Below are 20,295 nucleotides of genomic sequence, written 5' to 3' on the forward strand. Positions count from 1 at the left end.
GGATGTTAGTTATTACTGATGTATCAACACTGGTTCATTCATAGCAATAAATGTATCCCATTCCATTAAGATGTTAATAGCAGGGGACACTGGCTGTGGGATATGTGGGAACTCAGCACTATCTTCCCAATTTTTCTGAAAGTCAAACTGTTCTAGGCTGAGCGCAGTGGCTCACGCCTGTGGAATCCCAGCACTTTGGGAGGCCAAGGCAGGTGGATCACTGAAGGTCAGGAGTTGGAGACCAGTCTGGCCAACATAGTGAAATCTCGTCTCTACTAAAAATACAAAAATTAGCCAGGTGCGGTGTCAGGCACCTGTGGTCCCAGCTACTTGGGAGTCTGAGGAAGGAGAATCACTTGAACCTGGGAGGCGGAGGTTGTAGTGAGCCGAGATTGTGCCACCGCACTCCAACCTGGGCGACAGAGTGGGACTTCGTCTCAAAAAAAAAAAGTTCTAAAATAGAAAGTTATTTTAAAACAAGCAGGCTCTGTCGCAGCAATACAGGGAGGGCCAAATCAGTGCCTCACCGAATCATATTACAGCTTCAAGCAAAAGGAAAAATGTGCACTTCATATTTATATTTTTCCAAGACATTAAAGTCTTTTTTTAAAAACATTGAAAATTTCAAAAGTTCATATATTAAAACTTACAACATTATTTTAAGCTTAAATATTTTATTTAAGCCCACCCAAACCAGACTATACTATCATGTTAATGGCCTGGCTTTAATGGAAGCATTTCCATTGTATTAGCTTCCCACTGCTGCTGTAAGAATTGACAATTGACACTGGCTCAGATCAATACAAAGTTATTATCTTACTATCTTATAGTTCTGCGGGGGAGAAGTCCAAACTGGGACTCCCCCTGAGACGGGATGAAAGTCATGGTGCAGACACGGTGCTTCCTTCCAGAGGCTCAGGGAGGAATCCATTTCCTTCCCTTTCCCAGCTTCTACGAGGCCTCCACATTCCTTGTCTCCTGTCCCCTCATCACTCCAACCCCTGCTTCTGCAGTCACATCTCCTACTCTGACCCTCCTGCCTCCCTCTGACAAAGATCCTTGTGAAAGCATCGTGGCCCATTGGACAATCCAGGTTCATCTCCCATCTCAAGATCCTTAACTTTTTTTTTTTTTTTTTTTTTTTGAGACAGGGTCTCACTCTGTTGCCTAGGCTGGAATGCAGTGGCGTAATCACGGCTTACTGCAGCCTCAAACTCCCAGGCTCAAGCAGTCCTCCTTCCTCAGCCTCCCACATAACTGGGACCACAGGCACACACCACCACGCCTGGCTAATTTTTAAATTTTTTGTAGAGATGGAGTCTCACTATGTTGCCCGAGCTGGTCTTAAACTCCTGGGCTCAAGAAATCTCCCACCTTGGACTCCCAAAGTGCTGGGATTACAGGTGTGAGCCATAATGCCTGGTGTGAGATCCTCAACTTAATCACACCTACAAAGCCACTTTTGCCGAGGAAGGTCACATATTCACAGGTCCTGGGGATTAAGATACCAGCATCTTTTGGGGACATTGTTCAGCCTGCTACATCCACCCAGAGACCCCAGAGCATTTTCCCACACAGCCACACCTACAGGGAACACCCCTGCACCAGGGAGTGTGACATTTGCCCCGTGCACCCTTTCCTCCCCCCGCAGCCCTATCTCGGCCAGAAGGCAGGCTTCGCTACAGACAAGGTGGGCCCGGCAGGAAACCCAGTGTCCTCTTCAATGGGAAGCTCCACGCCCAGGATGCTCACACATCGCCCCCGCTGTTGCACCCTGCTGTGTTTCGGCCTGAGCTGTCCTAAGAGAAACCCGGGCCAGGGATGATCCGTGGAGCAGGACACTCTCCTGTGGCTGCTTTCAAGCAGCTCAACGGGGCGCTTTGTTCTTGCAGCTGAGATCTGAAAACCGAGCCCTTCGGGGCTGCGGACATGCCCACACTGCCTGCACTGCCTCCTTGTGACTCCTGAGGCCGCCTACCAGTGACACGAGGGTGTCCAGAAACATGAACTGAGGCTCGCCCTGAAAAGGGGGAAGCCAGCTTCATCCTCAGCCACACGGGAGGGAGAATGCAGGCAACAGCCAGCAGGGGCCTGAGGGGCCCTGCAAAGCCAGAGCCCCCTCCCCTGCGCTACATCAGAGCCAGAGGGCTTGTCAAAAGCAGGCCTTCAAAGCCAGTGAGCTCCCACGGGACGCACAGGGGGACAGGGAGGCAGCCAGAGGTCAGAGCCACTCCAGGGTCCTCAGGTTCCCAGACACTTCCAGGCGGGGCCGGGACCAGAAACAGACTGTCACCGGTGCTGATCCCTTTTGCTGGTCCCTGAGCCACACCTCCTGAGGCCCCAAAAGGGGCCCAACCAACAAGGGGCTGAGGGTCCAGGCAGAGCCTCCCGCTCCAGGCATGAGGCCTTGGGCAATTTCCGAACATTCGAGCAGGTCCACCTTTCAAAGCTCATTACTGCCCTACAGAATGAGTTCTGGTGTGAGCATAGTACTGTGGTCATGTTCAGGAATTTTCTTTTGCTTTGTCGTAGTGGTGGTGTTTACCAGGTACCCATTCAGGCAGCGGTTCTTGAAGTGTGGTCCCTGGCTGAGCATGGTGGCTCACGCCTGTAATCCCAGCACTTTGGAAGGCCAAGATGGGAGGATCACTTGAGCCCAGCAGTTCAACAGCCTGAGCAACATAGCAAGATCTCATCTCTACAACAAAATTTTTTTACAATAGCCAGGCATGGTGGCATGTACTTGTAGTCCCAGCTACTTGGGAGGCTGAGGCAGGAGGATTGCTTGGGCCCAGGAGGTCGAGGCTGCAGTGAGCTGTGATCACACCACTACACTCCAGGCTGCACAACAGAGCAAGACCCTATCCCCCCCAGAAACAACAGGTGGTCCCTGAACCAGCAGCATCAGCATCACCTGGGAACTCGATAAAAAAACAGGTTCCCAGGCTCCATGCCAGGTCTGCCGACTCAGACACTCAGGGGGCCTGGTGATCTGTGTTTTAGCCAGCCCTCCAGCGTCCGGACTCCAATGCACCATGAAGAGCCATGGCTGTATTAGAGACACTGATGGATGAGGCAATGTCTGGCATGAGCCCCGGAACAATGTGGAAAAGGGGGAACTGTATGGAGGCACGTGCAGAAGGCAGGACTTGGTATCTCCTCAGCAAGTTACAGGGCGCATGACCATCACACCGGTCTATTTTTATGTATGTTTTAATTTTTTTTTTTTAAAAGACGGTCTCGCTCTGTCACCCTGGCTGGAGTACACTGGCGCAGTCCTAGCTCACTGTAGCCTTGAACTCCTGGGCCCAAACCATCCTCCTGCCTCAGCCTCCTTGTAGCTGGGACCACAGCAGCTTCCGTCACTACACTCAGCTAATTTTTTTATTTTTTGTAGGGGTCTCACTATGTTGCCCAGGCTGGTCTGAAACTCCTGGCCTCAAGCAATTCTCCTACTTCAACCTCCCAAAGAGCTGGGATTACGAACGTGAGACACTGCACCCAGCCCTTGAAATTTTTCATAAGTTTTTTTTAATTCACTCAAAATTTCTTATACACCCCATCCTCCCCACCCCCACTAAAAAAAACACAGACTAGGTCTTATCTCTTCTTGAACCAGATGCCACAATCTGGGCCCATGGGCCAGATTTGACCAGTAGATGGGTTTTGGATCACAAGATATTTCAAAATATTTGAATCTGTCGACAGTATCTTAAACCAGCAGGTAAATTCCAGCCTTTTGGCTTCTTTTGGGAACCTGCGTGATGTCCAGCTCCAGACCTGCATGCCACGTGGCCCAGCCTGCTGGAGCAGAGCAGCAGCCGCTTCACAGATGGGGTATGCCCTCCAGCTTGCAACAGACCCCACCACTCCCTATGACCTCATGCCAGGGCCCTTCCCCTATGTATGTTCCTGCAGAGTTTGCAATCCCTGTCCTATAGTAACACATGATGAGAACGCGGCATTCCTTCATTCATTCACTCAATCATTCATTCATTCCAATCCTGCCTGAGCACCTAAAGCAAGCAATCAGTGCTACAGGGGTAAAGTTAATCCAACAGGATTCCTGCCCTTGTGGACTGAGCAGCAAGTGGGGAAAAGGACATGCAATTCACAAGTGACTCAGGTACACAGTAGGAAGAGCTCAGGGACATCATACATATTCACTGGCACGCACTGACAAGCACCAGAGTTCTCACGCGTGCGTCACTGGCCAGAGTGTCCGTCAATACACCCACCTCGGAGAGCCACTGGGCAAACTCTACTGAGGCAGAGCACGATGTCCTGAACTGCTGAAGGCGTCTGTAAACCACCACCTCCCGTCTCTCAGGAAGCACAATAGTAAACATCTGCATTAGAGAAGCCACTGGAGGCAAGTTTTATGCTGTTTCTAGCTCAAAGCATCCCATCTAAAGCAACGCGTTCATTTATTTAAACCTAACAATTAGGCCGGGTGTGGTGGCTCACACCTGTAATCCCAGGACTTTGGAAGGCCAAGGCAGGAGGATCGCTTGAGCCCAGGAGGTCGAGTGAGCCCCATCTCTACAAAATATTTTTTAAAATTTGCCAAATGTGGGCCTCGCGTGGTGGCTCACACCTGTAATCCCAGCACTTTGGGAGGCCGAGGCGGGCAGATCACAAGGTCAGGAGATCAAGACCATGCTGGCTAACACGGTGAAACCCCGTCTCTACTAAAAATACCAAAAAAATTAGCTGGGTTTGGTGATGGGCGCCTGTAGTTCCAGTTACTCGGGAGGCTAAGGCAGGAGAATGGCGTGAACCTGGGAGGCGGAGCTTGCAGTGAGCCGAGATCACACCACTGCACTCCAGCCTGGGCGACAGAGTGAGACTCTGTCTCAAAAAAAAAATTTGCCAAGTGTGGTAGTGTATGCCTGTAGACCCAGGTACGTGGAAGGCTGAGGCAGGAGGATCCCTTGAGCCCAGGAGATCGAGTCTGCAGTGAGCCATGATCGTGCCACTGTACTCCAGCCTGGGTGACAGAGCAAGACCCTGTCTCAAAATAAAATGAAATAAAATAAAATAGAATAAAGCTAACAATTCATCTGTGAGGCAGGTAGTTATTCTCCATTTTACTGATGAAGAAGGTGAAGTACAGGGAGATTAAACCACTTGCTTACCCAAGAGCACAAACCTGATAGTGGCACAGTCTCGACCTCGGGTCTGACACCAAAGCCTGGGCACTGCCTTGGTAAAGGCCCAGCGCAGGTGTGGCAATAAGGAGCTTGGAACAGCGAAGAGAATGCTGGAAGGCGCACACAGTCCTGGTCCCCGGGCACAGAGACGAATCAAGCACAACCTCTCCTTCCTCACCAAATCAGGGCCTCGTCCTGCTCCCCAGTTGCACTTCCGTGATGGGAACTCCAGGCAGCCCACCTCTACTTGCTTTTTCGGACAAGAACAGTTTCCACCAGGGCTGATCCCAGCCCCACTGTTTCCACACAAGTCAGATAGCGAATATGCCTTCTTTCAAACACCTCAACCTCAATAAAGCTGGCTGTTTTCAAGCAAAAGCATTATTCCTGTCTATTCTTTTTTTTTTTTTTTTTTTTGAGACAGAGTCTCGCTCTGTCGCCCAGGCTGGAGTGCAGTGGCGCGATCTCGGCTCACTGCAAGCTCCGCCTCCCGGGTTCACGCCATTCTCCTGCCTCAGCCTCCCGAGTAGCTGGGACTACAGGCGCCCACAACCGCGCCCGGCTAATTTTTTGTATTTTTAGTAGAGACGGGGTTTCACCGTGGTCTCGATCTCCTGACCTTGTGATCCGCCCGCCTCGGCCTCCCAAAGTGCTGGGATTACAGGCGTGAGCCACCGCGCCCGGCCTTTCCTGTCTATTCTTAGCAAGATTTCAACAAGCTACGGCCTGTGGACCAAAGCCAGCCTGATGTCTATTTCTACTCACCCCACAAGCTAACAATCATTTTACCTTTTGAAATGGAAAGAAGGGAAAGAAAGGAAAGAAAGAAAAGAAAGAAAGAAAGTCAGCCAGCCGGGTGCAGTGCTGCACGCCTGTAATCCCAGCACTTTGGGAGACCAAGGTGGGAGGATCACTTGAGGCCAGGAGTTCAAGACCAGCCTGGGCAACATAGTGAGGGCCCCCCCCACACCCGCCCACCAATCTAAAAAAAAAAAAAAAAATTAGCCAGGCATGGTGGCACATGCCTGTTGTCCCAGCTACTCAGGAGAGTAAGGTGGGAGGATAACAAGCCCTGGAGGTCTAGGCTGCAGTGAGCCATGATGATGCCCTTGCACCCCAGCCTGGGTGACACAGTGAGACCCTGTCTCCAAAAAATATATTAAAAATAAAGAAATAAATAATTGAAAGAAAAATGCCATTTCATGACATGTGAAAGTTATATGAAATTCACATTTCAGTGTTCATAAATGCAGTGGCACTGGCCCACAGCAGCCACTTTGACTTGTATCTGTATCATCAATGGCCGCCTCAGCAATGTAGCAGCAGGGCTGAGCAGCTGAGACACAACCCGTGCAGCCTGCAGAGCTGAACATATTGACTATCTGTCTCTGTACAGAAAAGCACGCCAACCCCAGCCTAGACCACACAGAAATTCAGGAAGGGCCGTCCCTTGCCAGGCCAGCTTCATGGGTGAAGCCGGATCTGGCCATCAGGGAGAGGGCCAGGGCTGCAGACCTAGTTCTGGCCTCCGCTCAGTCAGCCCCTCCCACCCGGTCCCCTGATGTGCCACACGGAGACGTGAGTGCCTCCCCATCCTCCCCGGTAACAGTGCAGAGAGAATGAGATGACCTAGGACATGTGCCTGTTGTAAAGAGGGCACCCGGGTGTAAACATGCCTCAGTGAACTATTGTTACAGGAGCCTCCCTGAGCTCACCACTGGCTCCAGTTCAAGAACACATCATGAAGCCAGCCAAGGTCGTGTAAAATAGGGCAACGGTGGTTTGGGCCTGGAGGAATCAGAATCTCAGAGCTGCCTGCTTCAAAGGCTAAGTCTCTTGCAACAGGCTCAGCATGTTGGAATTCCACCCTGGCCAACAAGCTGGTGGGCCGTCTGGTCTACCATCTACAAACCAATAGCCCAATCCATTCAAGCAGGAGGGGCCGGTACCATTTCTCCCTCCAGGTTAAACCTTGCCACAGTTCTTTTTTAATTTTAATTGGGGTAAACATAAAATTTACCAGCTTAGCCTTTTTTTTTTTTTTTGAGATGGAGTCTCACTCTGTCGCCCAGGCTGGAGTGCGCTGGTGCGATCTCGGCTCACTGCAACCTCTGCCTCCCAGGTTCATGCAATTCTCTGCCTCAGCCTCCCGAGTAGCTGGGATTACAGGCGTCCACCACCATGCCAGGCTAATTTTTGTATTTTTAGTAGAGATGGGGTTTCACCATCTTGGCCAGGCTGGTCTTGAACTCCTGACCTCATGATACACCCACCTCGGGCTCCAAAAGTGCTGGGATTACAGGCTTGAGCCACCGCACGCCTAGCCCAACTTAGCCATTTTTAAGCGTACAGTTCAGTGGTATTAAGGACATTTGCAATGTTGTGCAATCATCAACAACATCCATCCAAAGAACTCTTTCATCTTGCAAAACTGAAACCCTGTACCCACTGAATAAGAGCTCCCCACCCCCTCTCCCCCCAGCCCCTGGCACCCACCATTCTCCTTCCTATCTCTGTGAATCTGGCTACTCTAGGGAGCTCATGCAAATGTAATCGGACGGTATTTGTCCTGTCGTGGCTGGTTTATTTCATTCGCATAACTTCCTCAAGGCCCATGCATGTTGCAGCATGCATCAGAACATCCTTCCTTTTGCAGGCTGAATCCTATTCCAACGTGTGGATGGGCCCCAGCTCATTACACCCACCAGTGGACACTTGGGTTGCTCCCACCATTTGGTCATCGTGAACAGCACTGCAATCAACACAGTGGCCAGATTCCTCTTCAAGTTCCCACTTTCCATTTCTTTAATACATAGAAGTGGGGTTGCCCCACCATATGGTAATTCTATGTTAAATTTTGGGGGGCCTCCACACAGCAGCTGCACCATTCTACATTCCCGCCAGCAGCACACATGGGCCCTGATTTCTCCGCACCCTCACCAATACGTGAGATTTTCTGTTTTCTCAAGTGGCCATCCTAACGGGTATGAGTGTGTCTCACTGATTCTCATTTCCCCAACGATGAGCAAGTGCCGCTGAGTACAATTCCATGTCCCCGTTGGCTATCTGCGTGTCTTTTTTTTTTTTTTTTTTTTTTTTGAGACGGAGTCTCGCTGTCTCCCCCAGGCTAGAGTGCAGTGGCACGATCTTGGCTCACTGCAACCTCCGCCTCCCGGGTCCAAATAATTCTCCTGCCTCAGCCTCCTGAGTAGCTGGGACTACAGGTGTCCGCCACCACACCTGGCTAATTTTTGTATTTTTAGCAGAGACAGGGTTTCACCATCTTGGTCAGGCTTGTCTCGAACTCCTGACCTTGTGATCCACCCACTTCGGCCTCCCACAGTGCTGGGATTACAGGTGTGAGCCACGTGCCCAGCCGCCTGCATGTCTTCTTTGCAAGTGCTTGGCCGGTGTTTTAATGGGGTTGTCTGGCTTTTGTTTTTGAGTTGTCCTAGCATGATTTTAGGACCAGAGTTAAGGCCCAAACTCCATCTGCTCTCAACCTCCCTCCCCTGATCTTCTCATCTTAGAAAACTGCTCTACCATCTACCACGCTCCTCAAAAGGGAAGTCTAAGAACCACCCTTGATTCCTCTCCTTCCCTCGCACCCCAGTCCACTGACCAAACTTGTTGACTCTCCCTGAAAAAAGAAGAAAAACTCGAATCTGTTCCCTTCTTTCCATTTTGAAAACTATCCCCACCCTGGCTCAAATCACCATCCTCTCTGCCTCCCCACTTCCAGCCTGGCCCCCAACACCCCCTTCTCCCGAGAGCAGCCAGAGGGCTCTTCAAGACTGAGTCAGGCCAGGTATGGTGGTTCACACCTGTAATCCCAGCCCTTTGGGAGGCCGGGGCAGGTGCATCACCTGAGGTCAGGAGTTCAAGACCAGCCTGCCCAACATGGTGAAACCCTATCTCTACTAAAAATACAAAAATTAGCCGGGTATGGTGGCACGCACCTGTAATCCCAACTATTCGGGAGGCTGAGGCAGGAGAACTGCTTGAACTCGGGAGGTGGAAGTTGCAGTGAGCTGAGACAGTGCCACTGCACTCCAGCTTGGGCAACAGAGCAAGACTCTGTCTCCAAAAAAAAAAAGACTGAGTCAGATCATGGCTCTTCCCTGCTTAGAACCCTCCAAAGAATTGAAAACCAAATCTGAACTCCTCCAGGTGTCCTACAAGGCCCCGCATGCCTGTCCCCTCTCACCCCCTCCACTCACTTCTCCCAACCCCACTGGCCTGCTCCCTCTTCCTCCAACACAGCGGGCTCCTTCCCACCTCCGGTCTTTACACCTGCGGGCTCCTTCCCACCTCCGGTCTTTACACCTGCGTACTCTCTGCTGGCTGCTCTCCAGCTCATATAGCCCCTCCTCTGAGAGGCCCTCCTGACCCCCACGTCAGAAGGAGTCCCCTCCCCTACCATTGCTCCATGTCAGCTCACCTGCCTTGTCCCCTTCCTAGCTCTTCTCGCCACCCTAGCTCTTCCATGTGCTTCTCCGTGGCCCGTCCCTCCTGCTAAAGCGTAGCTGCTGCGAGCAGGACCAGGTCTCTTTTGTCCACGGCTGTAGCTCCAACACTTGGCACAAGGCCTGGCCTACAATTCACAAGCAGTAAACATGGGCCGAAAGGATGAGTACCCTGCCCTGCCACGTCAGCCCTGTGGGTCCCTCCTCATCCTCCCGCAGTCCTATGTGTCCCATTCGGCTGGTTCATAAACAGCTGCCCGGAGCGGATTCTCCACTGGGTTTTGTCCCATCTGTAAAATGAGGGTTGTAAATGTGTCCAAACAGCCGGGGATGAATGCAAAGCGCTCCATGCCCCGTGTCACTCCCGGCCAGGAGCAAAAGGGCACCATGCCAGTGTTGCATCTGGCCCAGGCAGTCACCTGTCCAGGGGAAACAGGCCTCTAAGGCTCCAATGGCCTCATGCACTGGGGTTCATCATCAACACAAGCTGAGAAAGCCCCAGGAAAGCTGGAGACGCTGCTGGAAATGCAAAGCTGCTCATTCTTCCATCTGTCCCAGCTAAGGGGGTTCAAGGAAGCTCTTCCCCACACACCTCCCAGGGTGGAAGGGGACCTCCTGTCTCAGCGGGGCTCTCTCCCTGGCCCCTGTCTCTTCTCCCTCCCCCCACCAAGGACACTGATGCCCAGGCCTGCTGGCAGCTCCATCACACTTATCTGCACTCCCAGGCCACAGATCACAGCTGTCAGGGCCAGAGGGAGCATGGAGGTCACATCAACCCTGACTCTGGTGTCTTGCAGGAGAAGGGGGAGAGGGTTGTCTGCCCCGAGGACAGACTCTGCCCCACAGCCACGGCTCCCACCAGCATCGCCTGCCCGTCCCAGCACAGCCGCCTCCTGCCCCCCGCCTCCCCAGGTCAGCATGGGATCGTCCCCGCTGGTTCAAGGCTCCCTTGGCACACCACACACCACCATCATCACCACCACAAACGCTGCATGGTTCTCTCTACCAGCACCACTCCCTGAACCCTCATGACAGCTCAGCAAAGTAGATGTTAATGCTATCCCATCTTACAGATGGGGAAACTGAGGCTCGGGAAGGCTAGGGCACTGCCCGAACCCACAACAATCTGGGAGGTCAACACTAACATCATCAACATTACAGATGGAGAAATTGAGGCTCAGAGAAGAGCCTCAATTTCTTGAAATCTGAACCCCTTGAAGATGCCCTCCTGATCACCCTATCCAAAGGGTTCCCTCACCAGCAGTCCCTTGATATCAACTCCGGCCAGCATCACAGTGGCTTAATGGGTAAGCTATTGTCTGGGGTCATGAAAATCTGTGAACACTAATCCTGCCTTACAGATGGGGAAACTGAGGCTCAATGTGGTTAGGGTACTGCCAGAAACAATGGCTAGAATCTGGACCTGTTTTCTTTTTTTTTTTTTTTTTTTTTTTTTTTTTTTGAGACAGAGTCTTGCTCTGTTGCCCAGGCTGGAGCGCAGTGGCCAGATCTCAGCTCACTGCAAGCTCCGCCTCCCGGGTTCACGCCATTCTCCTGCCTCAGCCTCCCGAGTAGCTGGGACTACAGGCGCCCGCCACCTCGCCCGGCTAGTTTTTTGTATTTTTTTAGTAGAGACGGGGTTTCACCGTGTTAGCCAGGATGGTCTCGATCTCCTGACCTCGTGATCCACCCGTCTCGGCCTCCCAAAGTGCTGGGATTACAGGCTTGAGCCACCGCGCCCGGCCTGTTTTCTTTTTTTTTGAGGCAGAGTCTCGCTCTGTCACCTAGGCTGGAATGCAGTGGCCCGATCTCAGCTCACTACAACCTCTGCCTCTCAGGTTCAAGCAATTCTCCTGCCTCAGCTTCCCAAGTAGCTGGGATTACAGGTGAGTGCCACATGTAATCGCCCAGCTGGTTTTTGTATTTTTAGCAGAGACAGGGTTTCACCACATTGGCCAGGCTGGTCTCAAACTCCTGACCTCAAGCAATCCAACTGCCTCAGCTTCCCAAGTAGCTGGGATTACAGGTGAGTGCCACATGTAATCGCCCAGCTGGTTTTTGTATTTTTAGCAGAGACACGGTTTCACCACATTGGCCAGGCTGGTCTCAAACTCCTGACCTCAAGCAATCCACCTGTCTCAGCCTCCCAAAGTACTGGGATTACAGGTGTGAGCCACCACGCCCAGACCGGGTCTGTTTTCTTAGCCCCCACTCTATACTGCCGTGTACACTGAGATAATAATCACAGTAATAAGTGGTATTTTTCATTCTTGTCATTATTACCTCACTTGACAAGGTAGAAAGCCCAAGTGCTGTGACAGGTGAGGAAACTGAAGCAAGAGGTTTATAACAGGCCTAAGGCCTTAAGTGGCCTCTGAACGCCACGGGACACCTGATGGCCCAGATTCCCTCTGTGAACTCCTCCATCACCCAGGACCTCAGATGGCCTCTAGGAACTTACTCCAAATTTACACACACACAAAGGCTGGCAATGAACGTCACCGATGTCCCTAACACGGCCACCTCACCACCCATGATGGCAGCTGAGTCGGCCTCAGGCGGCATCGACGCACGTCCCATCCACCAACCCACCTGCCCCTGCAGCAGCAGCTCTTGAAGCAAGGGCCCCCGCTAGCCCCATTTTACAAGGAGGGAGCCAAGACACAGAGAAGCCCACTCACTTGCCCACAACCACACGGCCGGAGAGCACCATGCAGAGGAGGACGAGCTCAGCTCAGGGACGGCACCACCGACAGCTGCCACACAGCTCTCCCAACCGTCACCAGAGCCTCAACACCTAGATTTGGATGTAAAATCCGCCCCTCTGGTTTTTTGGGGGGTTTTTGTTTGTTTGTTTGTTTTGTTTTTGTTGCCCAGGCTGGAGTGCAGTGGCATGATCTTGGCTCACCGTAACCTCCGCCTACCAGGTTCAAGCGATTCTCCTGCCTCAGTCTCCCGAGTAGCTGCGATTACAGGTGCCCACCACCATGCCCGGCTAATTTTTGTATTTTTTAGGAGAGATGGGGTTTCACCATGTTGGCCAGGCTGGTCTTGAACTCCCGACCTCAAGTAATCCACCCACCTCAGCCTCCCAAAGTGCTGGGATTACAGGCGTGAGCCACCGTGCTTGGCCAAAATCTGCCGATCTTTAATGCTGGCAAACAATTTAGGTTTTCTTAGCAGCGGCATGGGGCAAACAAAACACATTGCCAGACAGGCCTGGGCCCATGGGCAGCCAGGGTACAGTGCCCAGATGGTAGCAGGGAACACAGATTCTGATGGAGATATGGCTTCCCTCCATCACCTGCTGTGTGATCTCCGGCAGGTATCTTAACCTCTCTGAGCCTGTGTGGTGTCTGGCACACAGCGAGTACTTGATCAATGCCAGCTATTGTTAACACCATCCTTCCTGTAACGGGTTGAATGGTGGTCCCCAAAGATATGGCCGCTTGGAATCTGTGAATGTAACCAAAAAAGGGGCTTTTCTGCAGATGTTATAATTAAGTTAAAGGTCTAGAGATCAGGCTGTCCTGGATTAGTGTAGGTCCTAAATCCAATGACAAAAATGTCCTTATAAGAGATGACACACAGTTACTCAGGAGGCTGAAGTACGAGGATCACTTGAGCCCAGGGGGTCGAGGCTGCAGTGATCACGCCACTGCACTCCAGCCTGGGCAACAGAGCGAGATTCCCCTCTCTAAAAATATAAAACAAAAGAGAGAGAGAGAAAGAAGACACAGAGGAGAAGGCCAGGTGATGATGGAGGCAGAATTTGGAGTGATACAGCCAGAAACCACAAAACAGCTAGAGTCACAGAAGCTGGAGGAGACAAGGAGAGAGCCTCCCCTACACCCTCTGGAGGCAGTGTGTTCCCAGTGACACCTTGATTCCAGACTGCTGGCCTCCAGGACTGCAGGAGAATCCATGCCTGATATCTGAAGCCACCACATCAGCGGTCATCTGTTACAGCAGCCCAGGAAGCTCATCCACCCCGAGAAAGCCCTGAACCACATGAGGGTGTTTCCAGCAAGGTCTTACTGGAAAGGACCCCCGGACCCCAATGTTCTAGAGGTGTGCCCCACAACCCCACGTGCCCCTCTTCACTGCTCTGGCCTTTGGGAAACACAGCCCTGTCCTTTGCAGGCTCCTATTTGCAAAGCCCGCTGGGAGACAGAGGCCCAGGGCTGGGATGAGGATGGGTTCTGTGTGGGAACGAGAGATGCCAAGATCCACCTAGGTGCCCCAGCCAAGAAGCAGAAAAGCATGGGAATCGTGCGCCCATGTGGGGCGTGTGCCAGGGACGGGAAGGATACGGGTGTGGGTCCCCCTCTGTGGACGCAAACACGTTTATGGCAGGAAGGAAAAACAAGGAACTGTTAACCCAAGTCACCTCTGGAGCAAAGACCAGCTGGGCCCAGGGGAGCAGTGGCGTGCTGTGATCTTTCCAGAAGGCTGACTCTTTTTCGTACACTTTCAATTTGTTTGATCATATCCCTATTTTACCTTCCTTATTTTTAATGCCAGCCAGGGCTTTCTGGGTAAGAGCTGGGCACACCCAGTGAGAGGCAACGTGACCATCCACAGCTGCTCTCCTTGGCCTCCAGTTTGTTTTGTTTGTGTCTTACTTTCTGTGGAGATGGGGGGTCTTGAACTCCTGGCCTCAGGCGATCCTCCCACCTCTGCCTCACTGAGTGCTGGGATTACAGGCATGAGCCCCTGCACCTGGCCTCGACCTCTGGTTTGTGAGATGGAAGAAGTTGGCCCCATGTGCAGAGGTGGAAATCGGCTTTCAGGAGAAAAGTGAGTTGCCACAGGACCCAAGTAGTAGGACCTGGATTTGAGCCCAGAGTTCTGCAGATCTGAGGACTGGGCACCCGCACACACAGTGCTGGCCAGAAGCATGTAGCCCCCCAAATTCATTCCCACGTAGAGCCTCAGAATGTGGCCTTATTTAAAAATAGGGTCTCTGCAGATGTTACCAAGTTAAGATCGCAAGATGCGGTCATCCCGGATTGAGGAAGGGCCCTACATCCATGCTGTAGGCCCTCCAAGCCCAAGCTGGGGGGTCTAGCCCCAGTGTGCTCTGTGACCCTCCAACAAGGCCCTCAAAATCTCTGAGCCTCAGACCTCCACCTGAGGACTTACGAAAGGAAGAAGACCCAAATTCACACCTAAAAAAAGCACATGAGAACAATGCTGCACCACGTACACCCACCGGGACCCCAGACATTCCCAAAGGCTAAAGCGTCTCGGGTGCTGGAGAGGATGTGAGAGCTGGGAGGGTGAACAGCAGTGGCCCTTCTGGAAGGCATGTTGGGTGAAACTCTCTCCCCCTCTGCCCTACAGCAATTCCACTCCTGCGCATCCCCAGGAAATTCTGCAGAAGCACAAGGCAGCAGGGTCCAGCATATTTGCCATTTGTGGAGGCAGGAGTCAGATGTAACCAAGGTACCCCCGTCACTAAGGGAATAAACACAACGGGATGAATATTAATTGGGGGTCCAGGCAGCAGTGGGAAGCAATACATGCACAGGAACACGGACAGATTTTAAACAGGGCAGCACAAGGAATGTTGGCACGAGTTACTGTGCGTGGCATGGAGAAGCCACCCTCTCCTCAGACATGAATGGCCATGTGAGGGGGGCCTCCCTGTGCCACCCCCAGCTCAAAGCACTTCCACCTTTAGCTCCCTCAGTCCTCACTGAATCCTATAGGAAGGCATGGTTTTAGCCCATTTTATAGGTACCCTACTATTATGAGCTGAACTGTGTTCCCCCAAAATTCCCACGTCGCAGCCCTAACCCTTGGTGCATCAGAATGTGACTGTATTGTGGGGGGCAGGGCCTTTAAATCGGTGATTACGTTAAAATGAGGCCAGTGGGGTGAGCCCTAATCCAATCTGACTGACGCCCTTAGAAGAGGAGATTAGGACACGTAGAGAGCCGTTAGGGATGTGCGCACACAGGGAGAAGGTGGCGTCTACGAGGCTGGGAGAGGGGTCTCCAGAGAAGCCAGCCCTACCGACATGTTGATCTTGGACTTCCAGCCTCAGAACTGCACAGGAATACACGGTCTTTCGCACATGCACCTGTTATGGACCTTTCTTCCTTTCTTCCTTCCTTCCTTCCTCCCTTCCTCTCTCTTTTTCTTTTCTTTCTCTCTTTTCTTCCTTTCTTTTCTTTCTTTCTTTTCTTTTTTTTTTTTTTGAGACAGAGTCCTACTCTGTCGCCCAGACTGGAGTGCAGTGGCACAATCTCGGCTCACTGCAACCTCCACCTCCTATGCAGACTCAGACACCCACCAGAGACCAGAGACTTGAGGAGCCTGTCCATGGTCACACAGCAGCAGGAGGCAGGGCCGGGATCTGGACCCACCCCTGGAGGCTCTGGAATCTGTGCTATCGCCCAGGACAGCACGAGGTCCAAGGACACGCTCAGGTTTACAGACGCAGCGACACAGAGGGCAGGCACAGGGGCAGGGAAGACTGAAGAGCGAGAGGGGTGAGGGGAAGGAGGGGATAAAAGGAGACCACTGAAAGCAGAGGCCAAGCGAGTTCCTAAAATGTGCGCTCCCAGCAGTACCGCTCCCAGCAGCCACCAGCCCAGACGCCCATCCACAGAGGTGCGGAAAAGCAACATGCAGTCCATTCGCACCGTGGAGCCCTGCTCAGCCACAAAAAGGAACGCAGCACTCCACATGCCACACCACGATGAACCCCAAAAACGTGACGCTAAGCAGAAGAAGTCGGGCACTTAAGGCCACACATCACATGATTTCATTTATAAAAAATGTCCAGGGCTGGGCACGGCGGCTCAGGCCTGTAATCCCAACACTTTGGGACTGAGGCGGGTAGATCACCTGAGGTCAGGAGTTCGAGACCAGCCTGGCCAACGTGATAAAACCCCTGTCTCTACTAAAAATACAAAAAAAAGTTAGCCAGGTGTGGTGGCGGGCACCTGTAATCCCAGCTACGCGGGAGGCTGAGGCAGGAGAATCGCTTGAACCCGGGAGGCCGGAGGTTGCAGTGAGCCGAGATTGCGCCACTGCACTCCAGCCTGGGTGACAGAGCAGGACTCTGTTGAAAGAAAGAGAGAGAGAGAGAGAGAGAGAGAGAAAGAGAGAAAGAAAGAGAAGAAAGAGAGAAAGAGAGAAAGAGAGAGAGAAAGAGAGAGAGAAAGAAAGAAAGAAAGAAAGAAAGAAAGAAAGAAAGAAAGAAAGAGAGAAAGAGAGAGAAAGAGAGAAAAGAAAGATCCATAACAGGTGCATCTATAGAGACAGAAAGAAAATGAGTGGTTGCCAGGGGCTGGGGAGCTGCAAGGAGCGGAGAATGGGCAATTGTACTTGGGAGGGATGGAAATGTTTTGAAACTAGGTAGAAGTGGTGGTTTCACTGAATTGTTCAATTTACAAGGATTAATTATATGTTATGTGAATTTCACCTCAATAAATTGTTAAATGAAAAACAAGTGATGGGATTGGAAACTGCTGCAACCACTTTGGACAACAGCTTGGCCCTTCTCCATGCAGGTGAAGACATGCACGCCATGACCAGCCCCTCTACTCCGAACGTCGGGCCCTAGAGGGATTCAGGCACATGTCCCGTGCAGGCAGGGACACGAGTGTGTCATAACCCAGAAGTGGACACAGTCACCGGCATCAGGGTTAAAACAGATGAACTGGCTGGGTATGGTGGCTCACGCCTGTAATCCCAGCACTTTGGGAGGCCGAGGCAGGCAGATCATGAGGTGAAGAGGTTGAGACCATCCTGGCCAATGTGAAAGCCTATCTCTACTAAAAATACAAAAATTAGCTGGGCGTGGTGGTGCATGCCTATAATCCTAGGTACTTGGGAGGCTGAGACAGGAGAATTACTTGAACCTGGGAGGCAGAGGTGGGAGTGAGCAGAGATCACGCCACTGCACTCCAGCCTAGCCACAGAGCAAGACTCCATCTCCAAAAAAAAAAAAAAAACAGACAGATGAACTGTGACACTGGCTTCTTCCGATTAGCATCATGAACTGTGATATGACATGGCCACGAAAATGGAGTGCAGCTTATCACAACAATGTGGATGGATCCCACAAATACAGTATGAAGTAACACCAGCAAGACTCAATCAAACAAAAATACAGAGAGTATGCTTGCATTCAAGTAAAGTCCAAAACCAGACCAAACTAATCCCGGTGTTTAGGGCTGGGTATGAGGGAGTGACACTATCAAAAGCAAAGCAAGCCGGGACCAAACACAGTTTCTTCTGCAGGGGCTTCAGGGCAGATGAGCTTTCACTCTTTTTCACGTGGGGTGATCGCACGCATGTTCATCTTAGTTACGTATTTGATTGCATGTGTCTTACACTTTCCTCAAAGTGAGCAATATTTCACAAAAAACAGAAATCAAAGACTCTGGGTGGAAAGTGCAAAGCGAGGGTTGCAGCAGGTGGAGTCCAGGAGCCTGGGAACAGATAGTAGAAGGAAATCCCAAGGACAGGGGAGACTTGGCTGTTCCCAGAGCTGCCAAGGGATCCTGGCTGCAATGGGCTCTCAGCCAAGTAAGGTCAGCATGATCTCCACCTGCCTGCAGGAGGCCAGACAGGCCCAAGATGATCCGGCACAAGAATTTCCACAGGGCTCTGAGGTCTGGGCATCTGGGCTGGTGGCTGCCGGGAGGCCCAGGTAGGGAGAGGCAAAAGAGGAAAAGCCCCCACCTGCCACTCCATCCAGCCTCCCGTTTCCACCTGACCAGCCGTAAGACCCCAGGGTTTCCACAGTCTTTCTGGCCCAGGGGAAGAGGCAGGGATCAGATCCGCCATCCCTTCCCATGTGATGGCACCGGGGTGGGCATAGGCTGGCCGAAGGCCGCTGAAGGATGGACGCATCACTGCTCAAAGGCAAGGAACGAGAGCCAGGAATTTTAGAAAGCAGGTGGAGGAAGGGGCCGGGGGGAATCGCAGGCTTCTTTAACCCAGGAGGTTCAAACTCGCACTGTAACTGCCAGGCTGGGAGCTGGCGGAGGGTCCAGGCACCCACCCCAGCTCATCAGAAACACAATGCTCCAAACTGATTCACACAATGAGGCTTCTGTGTGGGAGACTGTGGGAAGAACACGTGCGCGCCTGAGAAAGCAATCAGACAAATCCAAATCAAGAGCCGTCCTGCCAAAAGCACCCGCCTGGCCCCTTTACAGATGCCAGTGTCCCGAAAGACCGAGCAAAAAGAAAAGGGCTGGAGAGCAGGTCTGGATCAAAGAGGAAAAACACATAAGGCAACCAGATGCAGGATGCAACCTTGGATTCAAAATTATTATTTTTTTTTTTGAGACGGAGACTCACTCTGTTGCCCAGGCTGGAGTGCAGTGGTGTGATCTTGGCTCACTGCAACCTCCCGCCTCCTGGGTTCAAGCGATTCTCCTGCCTCAGCCTCCCAAGTAGCTGGGACTACAGGTGCGCACCACTATGCCCAGCTAATTTTTGTATTTTTAGTAGAGACAGGGTTTCACCATGTTGGCCAGGATGGTCTCAATCTCTTGACCTCGTGATCCACCCGCCTCGGCCTCCCAAAGTGTTATGATTACAGGCATGAGCCACCGTGCCCGGCCAATTCAAAATTTTTTCATGAACAACTACCACAAAAAGTGTTATTGGGACCGTAAGGGAATCTGAACGCAGACTGAGTGTCAGATTAAAGGTGTGGATCCTCGTGGCCTTCCTGAGTGGGGTCATGGTCTGCAGTCATGGAGAAGGAAGTCCTTGTCCTCAGAATGCACCCAAAAGGCTCAGAAACGAGAGAGAGAGAGAGAGAGAGAGAGAACGTACATGCAGCAACTTGTACTTTTCTTGCCATTTTTACAAAATAAAATTTTTGAAAATAGAACCTCGGGTGATGGGGTGGTGGAAGAACACACTGGGCTGCTTTATTTTAAAAGCTGGTGCCTCCCTCATGAGAACGGCAGAACGAGCCGGGGTACATCCGCACCGTGGAACGTTTCCAGGCATCTAGAGAATCAGAGCGTGATCATCACCAGAAAATCCCGGCTGACTGAGGAAAACATGGACAAGCGATGACAGCGTGAGAAACCCACGGCACAGCAAAGCGTGCAGAGTATGGTCCCATTTCAGCAAACTGCTGACAGATGGATCCCTCTCTATGTCTGTGTCTATCAGGTTAAGATGTGGGAAACAGCAAGCCCTTACGTGACACTTGCCAAGCTGCTATTCGAAGTGTCTGACATGAGCCAATTCTGCCACCTTAAAAGCCCTATGTAGGACATGCTTTTATTAACTTCATTTTACAGAAAAGTAAAAAAGGCACAGAGAGGGTGAGTCACTTGGCTGAGGCACCCAACTGGGAAGTGGCCAAGCCAGGATTTGAACCTGGGCTGCCTGCCTCCAAAGTCCATACACTGGGGTCCACCTGAGCTGCTGGAAGCTGAAGCCCTGCCAAAGGCTGGAGGGAAGCCTGGGACTGATGCTGGGACACACTGCAGGGTACACCTGGTGGCTAGGATTCCAGATCCACTCCTCCGCAGCTGCATCTGGGCAGCTCATCCCTCCCACCCCTACCGCATCCTCTCTCTGCCCACGGCACACCCCTGCAGCCTCTCACCTCGGGTGGACAAAGCCTGAACTTTGGCACACCAGCCCTGACATCTCTCCCACTTTTTAAAAAACGCCTCGTCCCA

At 52.0% G+C, this 20,295-nt stretch overlaps 1 protein-coding gene across 5 annotated transcripts in view; it reads right to left on the reverse strand.

Moving 5' to 3' along the window:
• SCARB1 (scavenger receptor class B member 1) overlaps nt 1–20,295 on the reverse strand; it is an 88,859-nt gene that overhangs the window by 54,141 nt on the left and 14,423 nt on the right. Inside the window, exon 1 of one of the 5 annotated variants that reach the window (XM_025401894.1) lies at nt 7,650–8,088. The exons of the other annotated variants lie outside the window; for them this stretch is intronic. Within the exon in view, the coding sequence (XP_025257679.1) occupies nt 7,650–7,652 (3 nt within the window). The 5' untranslated portion in view covers nt 7,653–8,088. Of the gene's footprint in view, nt 1–7,649; nt 8,089–20,295 lie in introns of those variants that run through there. 5 annotated transcript variants of the gene reach the window in all.

This window comes from Theropithecus gelada, chromosome 11 (assembly GCF_003255815.1).
Source record: "Theropithecus gelada isolate Dixy chromosome 11, Tgel_1.0, whole genome shotgun sequence".
NCBI lineage: Eukaryota > Metazoa > Chordata > Mammalia > Primates > Cercopithecidae > Theropithecus > Theropithecus gelada.